General features: G+C 45.8%; 2 protein-coding genes across 3 annotated transcripts; one reads left to right on the forward strand and one right to left on the reverse strand.

Moving 5' to 3' along the window:
- Positions 1–558: 558 nt before the first annotated feature.
- On the reverse strand, positions 559–8361 carry FAM47C (family with sequence similarity 47 member C). Its single transcript, XM_071751092.1, has 6 exons — positions 4619–8361; positions 3254–4306; positions 2554–2661; positions 2098–2160; positions 1500–1674; positions 559–1097 (listed from the first exon to the last, which is right to left on the reverse strand). The coding sequence occupies exons 3-6, from the start codon at positions 2582–2584 to the stop codon at positions 740–742; spliced, it is 627 nt and encodes a 208-aa protein (XP_071607193.1). The 5' UTR covers positions 2585–2661; positions 3254–4306; positions 4619–8361; the 3' UTR covers positions 559–739.
- Positions 8078–20538, forward strand: ATP6AP2 (ATPase H+ transporting accessory protein 2). 2 transcript variants are annotated; one of them, XM_071751070.1, is made up of 9 exons: positions 8078–8200; positions 10739–10869; positions 13849–13977; positions 15805–15900; positions 16083–16220; positions 16549–16602; positions 17939–18088; positions 18456–18572; positions 19454–20538. In XM_071751070.1, the coding sequence occupies exons 1-9, from the start codon at positions 8131–8133 to the stop codon at positions 19646–19648; spliced, it is 1080 nt and encodes a 359-aa protein (XP_071607171.1). In that variant the 5' UTR covers positions 8078–8130; the 3' UTR covers positions 19649–20538. The 2 variants fall into 2 exon arrangements, with proteins under 2 accessions (XP_071607171.1, XP_071607179.1); XM_071751078.1 differs by lacking the exon at positions 8078–8200 and adding an exon at positions 8425–8525.
- Positions 20539–21045: the final 507 nt, after the last annotated feature.

The following is a 21045-nucleotide window of genomic DNA, read 5'->3' on the forward strand; positions in this document are numbered from 1 at the left end:
TGCCCTTACTTCCCTGTAAGCACCGACGAGAGTTCCACCCGTCCCCTCCCAGGTTCTGTCTGAAGAAGGGAAATGGAGCACCACCCACAAAGCCTGCTGCCTCAGTATCTCCACCAAGGGCAGAACAAAGCAAGGGCAGCCAGCGTTGCTTGGGACAGTGCTGCTGCTTGGAACTAGCGCTGGGGTTGTGCGGAGCTGAGCACAAGCTGAAGGAAGTGGTCGAGTCACCATCCATGGGTGGATTTCAAAGATGAGTAATTGTGGTGCTAGATCGTGTTGTCAGAAGCAGGAATGAAGAGGTTTTGTGTCAAGTCACACTTCTGTGACATTTTGCACTGGCCTTATCATTGGGTTACTGGGAAGTGGGAGTACCCAGTCTGGATAAGGGACAGAAACTCTGGTCCTCTTTAGACACTTTGGAGAAGTGTGTGGGAAGCAACAGGCACTGTGGTCATCCAGCAGTGCTGCAAACCCCCACCCTCTTTTGGTTCGGTGGGATGGTACAGAATGTTACCTTTCCTTTTTTTTTGTACCCTAAAGGAGGCTCTTGACAGGGAGTAAGGTTCCAGCTCTTTTAATGACACAAAGCTGTGGCTGTCCCTGCCTGCCAACAGCCAGGCTCTGTGACAGCTCCATCCCTGTTGGTAGTAAGAGAACTGGGTCTTCCTGGCCAGAGCTGTGGGTTGGGGCTCTGTTTGTTCACCCCAAGCTCTGGCCAGTCTGGGCCATCCCCCATCTCTCAAAAGTGTAGGGGAAGAGGGGGAGGAGGTGGAGGTGGGGGTGGAGGTGGCGGTGGGGGGCGAGACGGAGTAGCTGGCATTTTGGATTTGGACTCGGGCGGAGGCCGAAAGGTGCTGAAGGGCACGGGTGGTCGCGGGGGCCGTACAGTAGGCGCACGGGGTCGCGGGGGCCGTGGGGAGGCTGGTTCGGGTGGGCTTTTAGGCTGGGCGGCTTCCACGTGGCTGCTGGAAGACTCTGGGGTGCTTTGAAAGATCCTGGAGGCTCCATACCAGGTTTGTGAGGTGCCAAAGAAGCTGTGCAGGCTGTGGGGTTGGTCCCTGGTTCCCTGCTGAGCTTTCGAAGCCTTGGAGCGTTTCCTGTAGAGAGAGGAGGCTGCTGAGGCCCTCAGCTGTGGGTGGGACACAGGAACTCTTGCCCACAGCAGGGTCCAGCACTAGCAAGGCTCACCACCTGGGGCTGAGCTTTTGGCACTTCCTGGCCGAGGTGGACCCCTGCAGCTCATGGCTCCACTGAGCAGAGAGGGGAATTCCTCTGGGCAGAATGACTGCTCAGGAGTAGCAGCTAGTGCCCATCTTGCCTTCTAGCGCAATCTCATCCCACCCTCCTCTCGCTCATCCTGGCCTTGTTTTGCCTTGCCTACATCAGAGCCAGACCCAGTGGCTCCGCTTAATCGCCACTCCACAGCAGCTGGACTTGGAACGCTCTGTGGCCGTGAGCAGCCACAGAAGGGAGCAGAGTGGGGAAAACCAGCAACTCACTGTTTTCTCTTCCTGCGCCACTTGATCGCCATGTAGATTAAGACCAACGCAACGGGCACGCAAACGGAGATGGCTGCCGTGTTGGTCAGGCAGCGCCATCGCATATCTTGCGGACACGTGAGACTTGTGGTGCCCTGGGATTGCTCAGCTCTGGGCATTGTCTCATCAGCCTCATCTGGAGGAGAAACTCAGAAGGTTAGCCCGTCCTCTGCACCCACGCTGAGCTGGCAGCACCTTTGATCTCTCTGGCCAGGCTGCTCTCTGCTTCCCCCCAGTGCTGGTGCCTGCAGGCACGCTTGCACCCTTTGGGGCAGGCTCTCCAACCGAAGATACTCAGAAGGCCAGAAGGAGAGCACAGCTGCGTGACCAGTCTCTCCTTCTTGGGAAGCGGACAAAATCCATCCCTGTGCAGGGAGTGCCATCTCCAGCTGTCCCTCCCCCCAGGCCAACACCCACACCCCCAGGGGATGACGCCAAGCAACCTCAAGGGACACCTGAGCCTTGCTTTCCCCCTTCTGCCTTTTCTCCAGTATGGGCGCTGCTTCCAGCCCCTCCCACGTTTTTGGGAAGTGTCTGTCGTTTGGGAACTGCTCAGTACCTGCTTCTGATCGCAAAAATACGTATTCAGTGCCGTGGTGGTCTCTCCTGGGCTCTATCAGCACTGCCAAAAAGCAGAGAGGACAGGTAAAGGCTCAGCACAGCTCGGGCACAGAGGAGGCAGGAGAATGGGGAGGTTCCCTCTAAGCCCCTGCCCGAGCTGGCAGTCAGGACATCACTCTGGGCCTCAGCTCACCGGAGGGATCCTGCTCTGTGCTGCTCCCGTGCCTAGGGCCTCGAGGGGCTCGCGGCAAGCCCTGGGATGCAGCCAGAGCCAGAGGCATATTCATGCCAGAGTCACAGTTCCCATCATCTCAGGAACGTGGTTCAGATGCCTTGAACCCAAACCACTGCAGCTTTGGCTGCCGATGTGGCGCGCAAGAGGAGGCATAGGGAGAAGATTCCCCCTGTTGGCACCCAGTCATCCTGATGGGTGGCACCCACTGACAGCAATTACCTGGTATGCCAGTGCCTTGCCTTGCCCTCATTTCTTTAGGAGGGACTGGCAGTGAGCCCCTGCTTCCTTTCACTGACGCCTCTTTCGGCGCAGGATCTCGGGACGGCCCTTCAGAAAGGAAGAGGAACAGTTGGATCAGGTGAAAGCGTGCCCACCAGAGATGGCAGCTGCAGGAGCTGATGCTTCTCCAAGGCACCGCTCAGGTCTGCTGCATCAGCAGCTCCAGCAGACTGCCAGCACAGGGCAAGGGCAGCCAGCGTTGCTTAGGACCTTGCTGCTGCCTGGAACTGGCCCTGGGGTCAAGAAGCGCTGTGTGGGGCTGAGCACAAGTTGAGCACCCACCAGGCTCTGGCATCTGCTTGCCCACGTCTGCACAAGCCACCTCTCAGCTGTTCCCGTAAAAGTGGGGCAGCAGCTGCCCCTAGCACTCGGCTTGAGACACAGCTGGCAGCAGAGGCCCTGCACCATCTCTGTGGATTGCCAGCACCTGTTTTGGCAGCCAACAGCAGGATCAGCTCAGGCTCCAAGGAGCCAGCAAAGAGAGCTCGGCAAGACCAAGCACACCAGGGCGCATCGCTGAGCCCCACCCCTCCCCTCTCTGCTCTTCTCCACCTCTGGGCATTGGCCGCAGAAGGTACAACCTGCATTTGACACAGAAAGGAGATGAAAAAGCAAATGTTCCTTCCTCCTGCTGGCTTACCTAGGGGATTGCTCTCAGGCCTGAGGATGGGAGCAGTCCGAGAAGATGGGAAGCCATCAACCTTCAGAGGTTCTTAAAGAACATGGCACAGGAATAAGCTCTCGCCGCGTTATCGGTCAGTGCGGGTTCTTTCCCGGAAAGGGACATTGAGAGCTTACCTGCAGGAGGCCCCAAGGGCTTAAAACCATCCCGCTGGCCCGGGACAGGATGCAACAGCCGTGCCCAAATACCTGCTCCCTGACCTCGCAATGGAGCAGCCTGGGCAGCCTGAGCATGCAGGGCCACGAGGAGGAGGAGGAGGAGGAGATGACGACGGCAGGAAGGGGCCATGGCCTCCTGCAGTCGCATCATGCTGCTGCGGCTGTCTCCGCTGCTGCTGCTGCTGCGACTATCGCTGCTGCTGCTGCGGCTGTCGCTGCTGCACTGAAGGCCAGGGGCTGAACAGCCAGCACTTGTAGCTGGGGCAGCACCATGGGGCTTTGTGACATCATTGCCCCATGGTGACCTCACAGCCGGGCGCAGGCAGCACGGGGATGGATCTCAGGGCCCTATCTGTGGATAGCCCAACAAGGGAGCTGTCGCCCCGGGAAGGGGAGCACGTCCCCTCTGACAGCTGCACCCAAGGGCTGGGACACAGCGCCAGCTGGGGCTGAACCTGCAGCTCAGCCCCGTCTCCCAGGCATTGTCAGAAGGGCAGCTCAGGAGGAGCTCAGAGTCTCTCAGAACAAGAGGAAATTACAGCCAAGGGATGTCGGATGTCGCAGTGCTGAATTCAGAGCACATGGTCGGTGGCACGTTGGGAAGAGCTGGCTGCAGCTGCCTGCAAGAGTGGGCAATTGCCAACAGGAGTTGAATTGTGGGCTTGCTGTGAACACTGCAGCAGAACCATACTGTTTGTCATATGTCCTGTCTAATAAATATTGGTTCTTGTGAAAAAAAGTAGAGAGTCCCTAGGCTACAGAAGGCTCCCCTATACACTGAGATACCTTTAGAGGCCATTGGCCATACCCCCACAGACTGTATAGTTTACCCTTAGAATCTGTAAGCTATAGCCTGTTGGGAAACGGTGAGGAAAACTCGTGCAACCAATATGGTTGATAAACAAGCTTCTTCTTTATTGTGCAGTAACTTTCACTTATATAGTGTTTCTGTGACCACACCCCCGCCACCACACAACAATATAACATTTTATTGGACACGCGGTGTGTTTACCTGTAGCACAGCGAATCCCTGGTGCAGGTAGCACAGAATTATGGGCCGATCTCATTGGCCCCTCAAACATGGGGTTGGGCACGGCAAAGGGGTCACACCCCCTACCTTTTCGGGAACGTTCAGGAACATTCTCCAACATTCTCCAACAATAGCCCAAATACCCACAGGCCTCACGGGCCATTTTTACAGAGGCACCCACAAGGCAAACACAGCAGCTAGTGTGAACAGCCTTTTTTACAATCAAAACTTCCCCAGCCCTCCGGTGGCCTAAAGTAAATACTGGATGTCAGGCAGGTATATCACACTACAGAAGCTGACTCAAGGATTCCTGGTTTTGTGAGCATGCTTTTTCAAACATATTCCCCAAATCATCACACATTCACTCACAAGGAAGGAAACCTGCAACCTCAGAAAAGGGAAAGACCTTATCCAAGGTCAGGCTGTCCAGTGTAGTGATAGAGTTACCATTTAAAAGACGTGTAGATGTTGTGGTTCAGGATATTGTTTAGCACTGGACTTTTGCACCCAGAACAATTTTATTTTTTTCTTACTGTTGCTTGCCACTAGAGGCTCAGGTAAAATAATTTTCTCATCATCACAGACCATCACGTTGCAGGCACTGGGATATAACTTTACTGTCTTAAATGTTGAATTGTTTCACTTTACCTGCTGTTCTCCAACTTGTTCAATGAGTGTCCTTGAGAGAACTCGTTTTTTGACCCCTGGGAAAATATTTTTGAAGGTGCTAGGGTTCATGAGTGCTGGTTGGTCTTTAAACATCATTTCCTAAGAGCAGAGGAACAGGCAATCCAAAAATGTCACCAGTGAAGCAGAAGAGGTAGAAGACCAGCTTGGCTGGACAGGGTTCTGCTCCTACAAATCAGACAAAAAAGCTTCCACTGGCTTCTGTGCCTAGTGGAAGCCAGGTCAGGTGACATGGGAAGAATATAGAGATGCTGCTAAATATTGTATGGAGAAAATTTAAGTGGCCAAAGCTCAACAGGAGATGAAGCTGGCCAGAACTGGGGGGGATAATAGTTTTTTCAAATATATTAATGGCAAAAAGCAGTGTAGAAACAACATTGGCCCCTTACAGGATAAGGACAGTCATGTCACTAATAGGGATATAGACAAAGCAAAGGTATTTTTTAAATTTCCAACTTTAACACTTTCGTCTTTATTTCCCTTTTATCTTCCCTGGAGAAGGGGGGGAGGGGGATAATAGGGAATAATTTTGTCCTTTAGTTTGTGGTCTGCCTAAACTGCTAAGCCATGACATCTGTCAAACTTGATTTCCTATTATGACAAGGTAACCTGCCTAGCTGATCAAGGGAAGCCAAGGATATAATTTTTCTGGACTTCAGGAAAGCTTTTGATACAGCTTCTCACAATATCTTCCTGGACAAAATGTCCAGCATGCAGCTGGACAACTGTGCAATACAATGGGTGAGAAACTGGCTCACAGGTCGAGCACAAAGAGTGACAGTGAATGTGGTAACATCAGGATGGTACCAACCACTAATGGGGTCCCACAGGGCCCCATCCTTGGCCCAGACCTCTTCAACATCTTTATCCATGATTTGGAGGCAGGACTAGAAGGAATTTTAAGCAAGTTTGCAGATGATACAAAATCGGGAGGAGCAGTCAGCTCCCTCTGGGACAGTCAGGCCCTGCAGAGAGACCTCAGCAGGTTAGAGGGATGGGCAATCACCAACCACATGAAATTTAACACAGGGAAGTGCTGAATTCTGCACCCAGGAGAGGACAGGGCAGAGTGGTGGCAACTGCAGACTGGGGAATGAGTTGCTGGAGAGCAGCGCAGCAGAGAGGGACCTGGAGGTCCTGGTTGATGGCAAACTGAACATGAGCCAGCGGTGTGCCTTGGCAGCCAGGGGGGGCAACTCTGTCCTGGGGTGCATGAAGCACAGCAGCACCAGCCAGTAAAGGGAGGTGACTGTCCCACTTTACTCTGCACTGGTACAGCCTCACCTTGAGTACTGTATGCAGTCTTGGACACTTCAGTATAAAAAAAGATGTCAAGCTTTTGGAGAGCATCCAGAGGAGAGCAACAAGGATGGTGAAGGGTCTGGAAAGGAGGAGAGGCTGAGGTCACTTGGATTGCTCAGTCTGAAAAGGAGGCTGAGGGGAGACCTCACTGCAGTATATGGCTTCCCCATGAGGGGAAGAGATGAGGATGGCATCAGTTCCTTCACTCCTATGGCCAAAGACAGGACTCAGGGATATGGTAGGAAGTTGAACCAGGGGAGATTTGGGCTAGATATTAGGAAGAGATTTTTCAACCTGAGGGCAAACGAGCAACGTAACAGGCTCCCCAGCACAGAAGTCACAGCACCAAGCCTGCCTGACTTCAAGAAGAAAAAAAAAAACTTCAGGGAGGTGGGCAGGGATTTTTCAAACACCTCCTCTTGGCCTCTCCACTTCCTTAATAAGCCCTCACCAGCTAAATGAAACCAACTATAGAAACACGGAATGGTTTGGGTTGGAAGGGACCTTAAGGATCACCAATTTCAACCCACTTGCAATGGGCAGGATCACCTCCCTCTAGACCAGGTTGCTCAAAGCCCCATCCAACCTGGCTTTGAACTTCACTTCCAGTGAAGGGGCTTCCACAGCTTTTCTGTGCAATCTGTCCCAGCATCTCACCACCCTCATGGAATCTCTTCCTAATGTCAAACCCAAAATGTACCGTTTTCATTTTAAAGCTATTAACCCTTGTCCTGTCACGACACGCCTATGTAAAAAGTCGTTCCCCGGCTTTCTTGTAGGCCCCCTTCAGGAAAAACAGAACTTGAAAGCTGCTTGCTCCATAAATGTCCAAACCACAAACTATAAGGAGGTGCACATCCATGGATGCTTGTCCTGCCCTCAGGTACAACAGGTACCTCAATGCCAAAGGGACGCATCAGAAGAACTGGGGCGCCTGGCACAGTCTCTGCCGAAGCTGCAGCCACTTTATGGCAAGGGCGAAGGCCTGTGCCTATCCTAACGCCTCAGCTTCCCTGCCAAACCACCCCACGCTACCCCGCTGCAGGGAGAGCGGAGCAGGAGCTTTTGCTCACTGAATGGTGCATTTCAATGTCAATCAGAGCTCCTTCAGAGCTCTTTCAGAGCGCCTTCCTCTCCGGCTCCCTCCGCCCCCCCCCAGGTCGCTCGGTCCCGCCGCACGTCATGGCGGGCACACCGAGGAGCGGTGGGTGGGACAAAGGCCCTATATGTCGCGCTCCTATTGGCTGAATGAGCCGTGGATCACTCCGGCGAGGCCGGATCTCCCCTCTCAAAATACGGTGCGGAGAGGAAAACGGTGCCGCGATCTCACACCATCCGAGGGGACACGCCACTCAAGTTCAGACACACTCCCACCCACCCACACATACACACACTCCCTCCCCTTCCGTAGAGACATCCCCTCAGCTGACCGGCCCGCCCCGTTACCGAGCAGGGGTGGGCTCCGTCGGTGAATGGTCAGTCCGTCAGTCACTCACGCATAGTCCCGCCCAACCACCCGGAACCTGCCCTTCCGATTGGCTACGACGCTTATCCGTCAACGCTACTTTAGGGGGCGGGGCGCTGCCGGCATCTGCGTCCCGGGCGGTGCGGTCCGGCCCGGTTCCTTGTTCCCAGCGGTTTCCCTTAAGGCGGCGGACATGGGGCGGTGCGGCGGGGTTCCTTGGGTCCTGGAGGTGGCGGTGTTGGTGGCGTGGGCTTGTCTCGCTGGTGAGACGGCGGGATCGAGACAGCGTGGCGTGGGGGCTGATTCTGTCAGCCGCCCTGGGGCCGGGGTGGGGGGGGCGGCGGTGGCTGCATCGCCTCTGCGGGGCGACATTGCGGGGGAAGGGGCGGCCGGGCGCCTCGGCGAGCACGGGTGCAACGGTGTTGCGTGATCGATCGATCGATCCTGGGGGGAGGAGGAAGAGTTGCGGGGATGGGGGGGGAGAAGAGCACCTGGTGCAGCCTCGGAGGGAGGGCCCTGCACTCCCCCCCCCCAAGCACACAGAGGGTGCTCCGGGGGCTCTCCTGTCCGTGGGAAGCGCTCGGAGGGGTACGTGGGGTGGTGGTGAAGGTGTGGGGGGTGTGTATTACGTGTGCGTGCGTGTATATCGTGTGCGAGGGGATACGTGTGGTGCCCTTGCTGCAGCTCCTTCTGCCCAGCTCCTCTGGAGACTCTGCTCGAAGGTTTCCTTCTCCATTTTTTTTTTTTTTTAGCCAAGGTCCGTGTAGAGCATTTTATAGACTCAGAAAGGTTTTTGGGAGGCGGCCTCTTCTTCAGGGGCTTCTGCCTTCATAAGGTAGAAGTTGGATTCAGTTTTCTGTATGTGGGTGTCTAGCAGTGTATGGGATGAATTGCATCTCGGAATTCACTCTCTAGACTTCACAGATCAAGTAACCTAGTGGGGTATGGTGATCAAGGAGATACAGTGTGCCTGAGGAAAAGGCTTGTGTTCCCAAGTTCAAATTCAGGTTTGCTCGCTGAGACCTTGAACAAACCTAGCAAAGCAAAAGTAGTTAAAAAGGGTAATGCTCTAATTGTATCCACCTAAGTAGCCTTGTCCCAAGCAAGCCAACTTGTCCGAAATAACACGTGTGGCTGTCTTGTAGCTTTCTGAAGAAGTAAAGCAGTATGTGAAATCCTGTGGACTAAGCAAAAATATTTGTAATGTTTGGTTGTTTTTTTAATCCCCTCCTAAGCAAATTGGTCTGGAAATCTTTCTGTTCTTCTGAATACAGTTTGATACACTTAAGATTGGTAGCAGGCCATCCAGTGAATACTTTTAGAGTCACTTTTAAAAATGCTTGAATCTGCTCCATATACATCTGCTGGTTTGGCCTGTTCCCTTCCTTTTGCCACCCTTCCCCCATCTGAACTGCAGGACTTTGTTCCTTTAGTTTGTTTGGCATAATATCCCTCAGATTTACTGTCAACATTTGTAGGCATCATCCAGGCTTTAAACAGCATCTTCAAGGTCAGTGTGGCTAAAATAATATTAGGGAAGATTATAACTGCACAACACATCAGTTTACTATTGATTTGTTTTTGTAAACAGCCTCTAGGTTTGCAGTTGCAAACTATTTTAAGTAGATGGACAACTGTTTTTATGTAGCTGCTTGGGTTTTCAGTGATAATATGAGAATTTTTTTTTTTTAAGAATTATCTTAATATAATTTTGAAGTATGTAGTCAGACTGGTTATTTGATGAAAATTAAACTTAGATGGCCTGCAAATATTTATTGCTCTCCTACTTGATTATTCTTCTTGAGTCTTGCACCAGATTAGCTTTCTGGTAAAGAACATACACAGATTGCTCATTGGAGGGGATACATCTGACATTTTGCATTGTGTGTGTTGCTACTTATACACACCAATGAATTTTAAAATTTATTTAGATAAATGCTTGTGTACATAGAATGGCTGCTATGCATAAGTGACTTCAAAATGGGTAGTTAGACTGAAATAAGATGATCTCTCATTTCATGGGCTTGTCTCTGACTTTATTACACAATGAATTGCTATCATAATAATACAGATTAGAAATGCTTTTAGTCAACCTTTCTATTTGAGGTAATGGGGAAGAGAGGAGAGGGGGCATCACAAGTCAGTGAAAATCTAGCATGAGAAATATTACAAATTGTGGCTTCACATGATCAGTTTAGATTGAGTACTGCATCAGAGGAAGAACAGCTCACAAGGTCGTGTGGTTGAGAAAGCAGAGCAGAGACACTGGAACTGTTCTGCAGAAGCCAGATTGTTCCTGGCAGTGCTCTGTTTAAGCCAGCACTGACTCTGCTGATCCTCCTGGCTCTGAGTTCAGTGGCTCAGGCTGTTGTCTGCTGGAAAACAGATGTTATGCCAAGCAGTCCTGGAAGCAGAGGAGTGTTGGTGCATAGCTGCTTGTGAGCTAGTGTGATTTTTGGAGTCTGCCTGACTCTGCTGAGAGTGTACTTTACAGGCTCTGGACTTTAACACTGCTCATGACCTGCTTGTGAGTACATAGAAGTGTATTGTGTTGTTGCTTGAATAATTGAATACTTTTGCTAATGTGGATTTTAGGATCCATAGTCACTGCTGTATTCCAAACCTTATTTTGTATTCCAGAGCATTAAAATAACTGGTTCTCATTCCTTGTGTTACAAGAATTGAAAGATACAAGAGCAAGAAATAAGGCATCTTATTAAGTTCTAACATGCTTTTTCTGTGATCATGTAAGGGAAAGATTCTAAAAATTCTGACAGCTTTTTTTGTTTGTTTGTTTTTAGGTGTACGTGGTGATGAATTTAGCATCTTACGATCACCTCAATCCGTTATTTTTCGAGATGGAAGTTGGCCCATTCCTGGCGAGCGCATCCCAGATGTAGCTGCATTATCCATGGGCTTTTCTGTTGAAGAGGTATGTTTCAGGTTGTGATTTTTGAAATGCCTCTAGAACTACAGATGTGCTCACTAATAGATGTTCCCATCATGTGCTGGAATATGTAAAATATCATCCTGTTTGTCTTGAGGAATTCGTGACTTGTCAAAGAGTGGTTTCCAAGGGCAGAAGCTGTATCAGTCATATGAGCAGCAAAAGGCTGTGCTAGCTGGGTAGTTTGAATCATCAGCTACAGAAGGAAGCAAGCCTGTGGAGTCTTTACTATGGTGTTCTTCAGTTCCTCTGAGACCCAACTGCATGCTGTATCCCACCATCTGTGGCCATGTACTGAGAATCTATGGAAACCACTGTCATTTCTTGTGTACAAGCTGTATCCATAGGGATCAGCTCTTGGGAACTCTGTGAAGACTGTGAGAAATTATTTGGCTAAACAGGCATTTTGCCAGGTCAGCAAGCTTGTCTGTTGAGCTTAGTTAATCAACCAAATAGGAAGTAATACAAAGACTTCAAAGCCTAATCTATAGCAGTGTTTTTCCAAATTAGGTTTTTGAACACAATTTTAGTGATGTTGAAAGTGGGGCACATGAGTAGGAGCCCTTGGATTGATTCCATCTTGCCTGATGATTTTTTTTTTTTCTTTGGCTGGGCTTCAGCAGGAATGAGTAGCTGTTGAAGCAGTATGTGAAAGCTTAGGCATTTCTAGCAGTGTCTTTGTGGACAAATACTCAAAGCTACAAGCTGGGATATTCTAACACTGCTAGTGAGGGAGGCTGGTTCCCATTGTTTCCAAAGTGCAGATAGGCAAGAGGTCTGATAAATCTGATTTTAATGCAGATCTGTTTAGTCCATGTTTTGGATTTTTCTGAAAATATCATGTCAGTTAATTATGCCTCATCTACATGGCTTTTAAATACCTTCAGAGACTACTCTCAGTAAAGAAATTCTACCTAATATCTAATATGCTTTAAACCACTCCTGGTGCAACTTCAGACCATTTCTCTAATCCTGTTGTTATTTACTTGAGAGAAGAGGCCAACAGCCACCTACCTACAGAATCTCCTTTCTGTTTGCATGATAAGGTCTCCTCCAAACAAAACAATCCCAGTTCCCTCAGTCTCTCCCCACAGGACATGTTCTCCAGACCCTTCACCAGCTTGGTTGCCCTTCTTTGAACTCACTCCAGCCCTTCAGTTTCCTTCTTGTAGTGAGGGGCCCAGAACTCAGCACAGTACTCAACATGCAGCCCCACCTGTGCTGAGTACAGGGGCATGATTACTTCCCTTCTGCTGGCCACACTTTTCCTGATACAAGCAAGGATGCTCTTGGCCACCTGGCCACACTGCTGGCTCATATTCAGCCAGGTGTCTACCAACTCCCCCATGCCCCTTTTCACCAGGCAGCTTTCCAGCCACTCTTCCCCAAGCCTGTAGGCTTCTGACCAGAATGGAAGATCTGGCACTTGGCCTCATTAAACTTCATACAGCTGTCCTCAGCCCATCAATTCAACCTGTCCCTGTCCCTCTGCAGAGCCTTCCTACACTCAGGCAGATGAGTGCACCTATCCAACTTGGTTCTGTGTGCGAACTTGCTGAGGAAGCACTCAATCCCCTCATCTAGATAATTGATAAAGATATTGAACAAGGCCAGCCCCAAAACTGAGCCCCGGGGAACCCCCCTGGTGACTGCTGCCAACTGGATTAAACTCTGTTGTCTCCGGGCCTGGCCATACAGCCAGTTTTTTACCCACCAAAGAATATGCCTCTCATGTGTGTGCCATGACTCACCAGCCTCTCTAGCAGAATGCTGTGGGAGATGGTGTCAAAGGCTTCACCAAAGTTCAGATATACAAATGTCCACAGCTTTCCCCTCGTCCACTAGGTGAGTGACCAGGTCATGGAACTGGCTGTCCTGCACTTGCCATGTGAATGGACTGAAGATGAACCTCTTGAGAATTTTTCCAGGAACTAAGGTCAAGCTCACAGGCCTGTAGTCTCCCAGATCTTCCTTCCAGCCCTTCTTGTAGATGGGCATCATACTGGCAAGCCACCAGTCATTTGGGACCTCCCCTATTAACCAAGAATGTTGATAATGATGGAGAAAGGCTTGGCAGGTTCCTCTGCCAACTCCTTAATACTCTTGGGTGTATCCCATCTGGCCCCATAGACTTGTGTGTTCAGATGCTGTAGCAGGTGTCCCTGTTCATGCTTTTAAAATTTTTTTGTTTCTTTGAGGTGATACAGAACATAGCATCAATGACATCTAAATCTAAAATCCAGACAGATTGGTTTCATAACATATAAACAAGCAGTTACATCTTATGCACAAATGGAGAAATCTCTTTACAAATTTGGAATGATTCAATTTTGTGCCTAGATAAACCAGCCAGGTCCCCTTCACTGTGCTGTTGCTGATACATAACTGTAGCAAGCTGCTAAAGAATCTTTTCATGTTTCTATGCAAATTTGTAAGTTTTAGATGAGTAGGCTGTTGGTATAGTTGACAGCCTTCTCCCTCACCCCCATTTCTTTGTGAAAATATCAGATGTTACTGTTTTAATGTGCCTAAACCTGTTTCTGTGGCTTTTTGTGAGAGTTTGGCTTTGGTCATTTTGTTTGGGTTTTGTGTGTTTGTATGGTGTTTGTTCTATTTTTGATGGGGTTTGGTTTTAAAATTCAGCCTTCACTTATTAAATACAGACTATGACATTTCTAATGTAATTATGGGAAATAACACTTGATATACCCAATATATATAATGCTTTCTCAATGTAGACTTCAGTATGAAGTTACTGGCAGTTAAAAGTTTCTTCATGGTTAGCTTGAGAAAGCATTATTCAAGATGAAAGTATTCTACTGCTAACTTATTTCCCCATGAAATTCCCAATAGGCCATCCTGCACAGAGATATTAACAAGATGGATGTTTTGCTGTGATGGCTGGGAGAGGGCTTCTCTCTTTTTGCTTCTGAAATACAAGGTTTTTTTACTATTTTGTATTAGGACCTTCCCTGGCCTGGGCTTGCAGTGGGTGATCTGTTTCACAGACCACGAGCTACTGTGATGATAACAGTGAAAGGAGTAGACAAGCTGACATTGCCAGTTAAAGGGATTTCTTACCCTATCCAGAATGTGAGTATCCATGTTTGGAACTGTGGCATAATTTCTGTGACTCTTCAGCTCGGGTGAGAAGTACATGACTCTCTACTGTAGTCCTTGATGTTCACTTATTTCTTACTTTACCTGAAGTTCATATAATCCCCTAGAATGATGGGTCAGGCTGCATAGATAAATAATCCGGTCAGATTCCTTTTGAATGTGGGAAATCACCTGGGGCCTCCTGTTTTGAGTTCAGTAACTTCATCAACCAAAGTATGTTCTTCTGCAAAGGCATCCAGCTTTAATATGTGTGTACTAAGAGACAGAATCCATGGTTTCTCACATTAACTTCCTGATTCATAGTCAGAATTATTAACTTTTCTGCTTGAGTGTGTGATAGCATTTCATATGATGTTGATTCTTTATTGTACTGTATTGTCCTCTAAGTATTTTGAGTTTTCCTCAACTACTTGACTCTGAAATACACCGTATTGGGACACCAGTCCATTCTTCTCTCTCAAGAAAACAAGCAATATTACATTTACCTCTCACTGTCTGACTTTGCTGAGTCATTTCTCACACTTGTCACAGCATCACAGAACCACTTAGGTTGGAAGGTAATCCTTGAAATCTTCTAGTCCAGCCCCCTGACCAAGCAGGGTCAGCTAAAGCAGACTCTGTCCAGTCAAGTTTTGAGTATCTCCACAGATGGAGACACCACAACCTCTCTGGGAAACCTGTGCCAGTATTTGATTACCATTAAAGTAAAAAAGTTCTTGTGTTCAGGTAGTATTTCCTGTTTTTAAGTTTATGCCCCTTGCCTCTTCTCCTGTTATCTGACTTTGTCCTCACACATCTTTACAGGACCACAGTTACTTAAGAGATACTGATAGCTGACTGCTACTCACTTTTCCTTTATGTCTGCTTTAGTCTGTTTTGCTGCAGTGTTGGACCAGTTCTTCATGTTCAGCTGGGGTTTTTTGTCCAGCATGAGCCTACAAGCCCTTTTCAAATAAGTTGTTTTTCAGGCTATTTCTAGTTAGATAATTTTGCTTCTCTCTGTCTTGGAAAACTTCATTTTGCACCAGTTTACCTTTCGTTTTGACTCTGTGTGAGTGCTGTGCTCTTATTTATCATTTTGTTATTTCAGTCAAAGCTGTGAAATCATCATTGCCAACAGAGAACAGTGTTTTATGTAATAGGACTGACACCTGATTGCACACCTCAAGATGAAGTGATGATTTCCCTATGAAATTACTTTTATAGCTGTCAGGCACTCTTTTAACCTATTTTAAAATACCAGCATTTAATTGGTATGTTATGTGGCTTTATGTTGAGCTCTGGTCCAATTCAGCTTAGCATAGATCTACCTTTGCTTCAGCTTTGAAGCACAGTGCAGTGTTTCAGGCACAGTTATATGTTGGCATTGCTGAAATGGTGCCTGGACTAAAACTGGTACAGTATTGTCTGTACCTGACAATAATTTAGCATTAATAATTTGTAGAAACAGTAAATACACTTGAAGCCTCCAGTCATCTTTGCACTTATAATTTTGATAAAGTTCTGATAAAGTCATGGCTCCTTGGAGTTCTTTCCCGGTTTGGTTAAACTGTGACAAGTTCTTAATTGCATCCACCATATATACAAATAAATTGTCTATTCATATACACACAGCTGATGTTTTGTTTTTCCCATGGGCTCCTATAATTTGCTGTTGTACCTTTGGAAATACTAATAAACTTTGCTGAAAAACAGGTTGTTCTATTTTCCCAGACTTCTGTAGTTAAGCAAATTATCTGTTAGGCCCTGATACTGTTAGACCCTGTTTTACCAAAAATCTGACTAAACTTTGTTTTCCAGGCTGTTCCTTTCAGTCTCGACAGTGTTGCAAACGCTATTCATACTTTGTTCTCTGAGGAAACTCCTGTGGTCTTGCAGCTGGCCCCCAGTGAGGAAGTGAGTATTGCTTCACTTTGGGTTCCAGGTAGTAAACTTCTTTCCATCTGTGGGGCTGGAGCAAAACCAATTGGTTACACTAAATATATAGTGTTGGAGAGAGCTTGCAAATGTGATTGATCATTAATGTGTAACTAGAAAAACTAGCCTCTATTTTTGTTAAACAATGGCTATTCCTGCAGAGAGTGTACATGGTGGGCAAGGCAAACTCTGTATTTGAAGACCTTTCTGTCACACTGCGCCAACTGCGGAACCGCTTATTCCAGGACAACTCCATTCTCAGCTCCCTTCCCCTCAACTCCCTCAGCAGAAATAATGAGGTAAAACACCAGTGGGAACTCGTACGTTTATTTTTTTTTCTAATATTCTTAGTTAGCTTGTGCTTTTCCATTTATTTTTTTCTGTTTTCCTCTCTTGTTTTGCCTAGGAGAGTCCACTCTAATTTTTTCTAGCTGAATTCTAAGTAGTAAGTTGCAAGTTCTTTTTAACATAACTTTATTTGAAGAGTAATTTCCTTCTAGAAAGTTCTGGTGCTGTAAGAGACATAACCTGTTTTAAAATACTGAGACATGCAGCAAAATGAGACTTTCCTAACTTTGGTTTCATCAAAGGAAATACCTGTCTTTTTCTTCCTGCCTCTTGCCCCAGGTTGACTTGCTTTTCCTGTCAGAACTACAGGTCCTACATGATATTGCAAGCCTGGTAAGATTTTTTTGTTTTGCTTTTTTAAAAACACTTTTCCCACTTTATATAGCAAGCTTCAGAGAGCTCATTTAAAAGTAGAGAACTATAACCAGGATGCTTGATAATCAGTGACATGTTCAGGTGTGTCATCAGTTGGTTGAACCAGTTTAAATAATGCATTCTCAAGCTATTTGTGTCAGACCTGTCTTTGAAGAAAGAAAATGGGAACCTCACTCATCTGTAGTTTGTTTTGTAATATGGTGACAACAGAGGGCATTCTGAGCTGCTGTTTATCCATACCTAGAGACACAGGAATTACTGAATGAAGAATTTGCTGGGGCTTTCCTTGTTTTCTACCTTGAGAAGCATAATGGTAATTAATGGTACATGTGTTCTTTGCCCTGTCAGCCATTTTACTTCAGAATATCACCATAATATTTAATCTGAAAAAAATGGAGTGACCTCTGTAGTGTGGTGGTGATAGAAGTGTCCCACTGGAGAGATGAGCTTTTGATTCTGACCTCTTTAAGAAAAAAGCTTCTTAGGATCTTTTTACTGAGAAGCTACTGTCTTGTTGCTGTGGTTTAGCACTTGTTCTGGTTTGATTTGGGTATTTTTGTCCTTTAAATTGCAGCCCTCAGCTACTTGAAGGAAAAGAAACTCATGAAAAACTTGGAAGGTCTCATTAGGTGAAGGGCTGGTGGAGAGAAATGGGACTCTTAGGAAAATGAGATGGAACAACTAGTTTTTGTCTTGCAGACTAGAACTGTTATAGTTTAGGTAGATGGGAAGATAGGAAAAGATTAAATTCCTTACTTTCAGAGACTTTCTGTGTGAGCAAATAATGCTGTACCTTCACACCTGTAGAACTGTAAGAATTTCAGTGATGTCCTTTGAGATAGGTTGGATTATATTGATTGGATTTTATGATAATGGAATGGTATTCCTTAAATAAGTTATTTTTGTACATGGGCAAGGACCAGCTTCAGCAGATAGAAGAATAGTATCCAAGTATTGTAGTTATGTTTTTTTTTCCTCCAAATTTTATTTTTACAGAAATTACAGAACAAGGATTCTTATGTGAATAAGTATAACATTTCTTATTAATAGAGCTCCACCTTACATGTGTATAACCTCACATAAGAAATAGATGCTACATGATTTTCATCTGCTCTCTTAGAATAAGAAAAGAAAAAATTGTGGACATCATCTAGTTAAGTTGGCAAGAAATTCAACTTCCTAATGAATATGGAATATGACTGGGTTAGTCCCAGCAAACTGATTTTGTGAAATGTGTTTTTAAAGCAATCTGTGTATGAATTAATTTCTTTCTGCCCTCATTGATGTGCCAAAGCTGTCTCGACACAAGCACTTAGCCAAAGATCACTCTCCAGACCTGTATTCTCTGGAACTGACTGGTTTGGAAGAGGTTGGAAAGCGGTATGGGGAAGACTCTCAGCAGTTCAAAGATGCTTCTCAGATTCTTGTGGACTCTTTGCAAAAGGTACACTTTCCACTTAACAGACAAAACTCACAGGAATACTGAGGAAGTAATTTTTTGTGTTAACTGCAAGGGAGTTAATTTATTGACTGTCTTCTGCTTTGAACTGTCACTTCATTAGTGATGGCTTGACTGATGCTTGTTTTTGTTGTTTGGTTTTTAAAATCCAGTTTTTCAAGAGATGTTGCAAACCAGGTGAAATTTGGCACTTTCTTAGCGGAATTTTAAAATAGTGTGAAGTTTTGAAACTTTCATAAGCTGCTTATTCCTGAAGCTGATATCTTGTGGCTTAGTACAGCTCACTAACAGAACTCTCCTTAATTTGTGGCTACAGCGTAGGTTTGTGATTAAATCACTTTTGGTTTTCCAGTTTGCAGATGAGATGTTTAATCTGTATAGTGGAAATGCAGTAGTAGAAGTGGTGGCTGTAAAAGCATTTAATTCTCCCCTCATGAGGAAGACTCGCTCCATTCTCCAATCATCACAGGTAATAGATGCACATTTTTCTATATCTAGCTTATTAAAAGCTATCCAAATTATGTCTACACTTTATTTTTAAAGGACTGGAATACTGACTATAATTTAGGCATGGGTGTGAAAGGTCAGCTTACCTGTCTTCACTGATCTTCACTTAGTCACAGAGTAATTTAGGTTGAAAAGGGTGGTGATCCAGTCCAACCTGTTGCTCAAAGCAGGATTAATTTAGGAGTTAAATGAAACTGCTCTGGTCTTTGTTAAGCCAAGTTCTTGAAAAGTCTGTGGCTGGAAGTCCCAGAGCCTCTCTGGACAGCCTGTTCTAAAGTCTTAACCACTTTGACTGTGAAAACCTTTTCCCTTAAAGTCTTATTCCAATTTGCACTTCTGCACTTTTCTCTCCAGTGCATCAGTGCATGCAGGGGAAAAAAAAAACAAAAAACTGTTGTCCTTAAGTTGCTGCCTTTACTCTACATGCAGCTCAGGATGCAGTTGTCCTTCACTGCAGGGACACACTGCTGACTCCTGCTCAATTTGTCCATCAGGACCTTCCAGGTCCTTCTCTGCAGAGCTGCTGCCCAGCTGGTCAGAGCCCAGTCTCTTCTGTCACCTGGGGGTCATTCTGTCCCAGGTGCAGAGTTTTGAATTCATCCCATTGGAATTCCGTGAGGCTCCTGTCCACCTCACAGTTTCTGCTTCAAAGAAACTGTCAGTTTCTTTGGATTCCATTGATATCAGTCACATAACCACTTCTGCTTTCTGGGACCTAGCATCAGAATGGTGTGGAAAAAAATGCTCTCTCCTATTGAGACTGCTCAGATTTTCAGTGTGGTTGGAATGTGTTTTGTGTGCAGGCTAACTTTAAAGTAATACCCTCACTTTTCCTTATTACAGGCTGAAACAGAAAATCCATATAACCTTGCCTATCCATATAACTACAACTACTCTGTAGTCTTCAACATTATTCTGTGGATGATGATAGGTCTTGCTTTAGCTGTAATAGTTATCTCCTACAACCTGTGGAACATGGATCCTGGGTATGACAGCATTATTTATAGGATGACAAATCAGAAGATAAGAATGGATTGAACTCCACTGCATTTCATTGCAAGGAAATGATGAAGAGTAAGATCTCCTTTAAAATGTGTGGAAAACAAATACTCTGATATGGTTAATTGTGGATTTTTTTAAAGGTGTATTTATTTCTAAGTTTGTTTGTTGGGTTTTTTTCCCCCTCTGAAGCCTATCTTAAATGTAGTAGTAGCAGCAGGTGGGATTTAGAACTTGAAACCTGCTTGTTTAAAGAAGAAGTCCCCAAAATAATTGTTATTGAAGTAACATCATTCCATTTTTTTAATTATGTAACATAAGTTTTGAAATGCCCTGTACTCCCTGTGGCCCTGTGCAAAACAGATAAATTGAAGTTATGATAGCAACAAACATATTGTTTAAAACTTCTACACTGAAAGGTTAGAAGTTCTTGCTAAATTGTTATGTTGTATATTATGAACCAGTTGTAAATGTTTGATGTAAATATTTATAATGTCTGTATGTAACCAGAGAGGATAGTAATTATTCTTTAGTAAAATACTAAATATAGAAGTATTTCTACAAGATTATGATTCTAGTGGCACAAATGGCATTTTGGTCTCATGTTGGTGGGTGAGGTGTCGGCTGTAGACAGAAGGATCCTTTATCTTGAATTTAATGATTTGAAGGTAAATGACACTCATGTGGCTGGTCTGTACAGTGAGGAGTCTGTGAGTATTGAAGTAGCATCAGTCTGATCATGGTCTAATGTCACACACAGCTGAAAGTTCCTGTTATGATGCTTCATATTCCTTCCATTTGTGTTGATGTTGTTTGAAAAAAAAAAAATTTCTTTTGGATTCTAAGAGTGGACCAACACTTGACTTAAATATACCTGGATTATAGTCCTGCTTCAACCATTCAATAAAACAAAGAACAGTTGTTCTGGATTGCATTTGTTCTTTGTGGTTTCATAGGTGTGGTTATGTCTCTGTAGTATGAGCTCACTTGAATAGAGCAGGTGCTGACAGTGGGCCTAAGTCAGTAACAGTTTAAAATGTCTTTCAAAAGCAAATATTGGAAGATCACTTATGTATGGCTTGTTTCTTCCTTAAACCAGATAGTGAGTGTAGTTAAAGCAAGCAGTTAATCTCCTCGCTTGAGTAATTTTTAGAACTACCTACTTTTTAGAAACTCATTTGCTCTTGTTGGTAAAAGGAATTCTTCCTGCGGCATGAATGGAAATTACCTTTCATCTTGTTGTCTTCTAATGTACTTAACTTTCCCTATTCTACTCCAGAGCAGCCCTGCTCATTGAATTAATTTGTCTTGTTTACTGGGAATATCAGATTTGGAGGGGTTGAAGTTGTTAATGTCTTGGAGATCCTGGATAAAGTTTCATGTTGAATTGAGCAACATGCTGCAACTTTTCCAAGTGCAGGAAATTTGATGTAATG

The sequence above is a fragment of the Heliangelus exortis genome, chromosome 1, assembly GCF_036169615.1.
Source record: "Heliangelus exortis chromosome 1, bHelExo1.hap1, whole genome shotgun sequence".
Classification (NCBI taxonomy): domain Eukaryota; kingdom Metazoa; phylum Chordata; class Aves; order Apodiformes; family Trochilidae; genus Heliangelus; species Heliangelus exortis.

Coding starts and splice junctions, on each gene's coding strand:
- ATP6AP2 (XM_071751070.1), top strand. CDS start 8,131: ATGGGGCGGTGCGGCGGGGTTCCTTGGGTCCTGGAGGTGGCGGTGTTG. Junction 8,201..10,738: donor GGCGTGGGCTTGTCTCGCTG/GTGAGACGGCGG, acceptor GTTTGTTTTTAG/GTGTACGTGGTGATGAATTT. Junction 15,901..16,082: donor AGCTGGCCCCCAGTGAGGAA/GTGAGTATTGCT, acceptor CTATTCCTGCAG/AGAGTGTACATGGTGGGCAA.
- FAM47C (XM_071751092.1), bottom strand. CDS start 2,584: ATGAGGGCAAGGCAAGGCACTGGCATACCAG. Junction 1,675..2,097: donor ATTTTTGCGATCAGAAGCAG/GTACTGAGCAGT, acceptor TTTCTCCTCCAG/ATGAGGCTGATGAGACAATG. Junction 1,098..1,499: donor TGGCGCAGGAAGAGAAAACA/GTGAGTTGCTGG, acceptor CTCTCTCTACAG/GAAACGCTCCAAGGCTTCGA.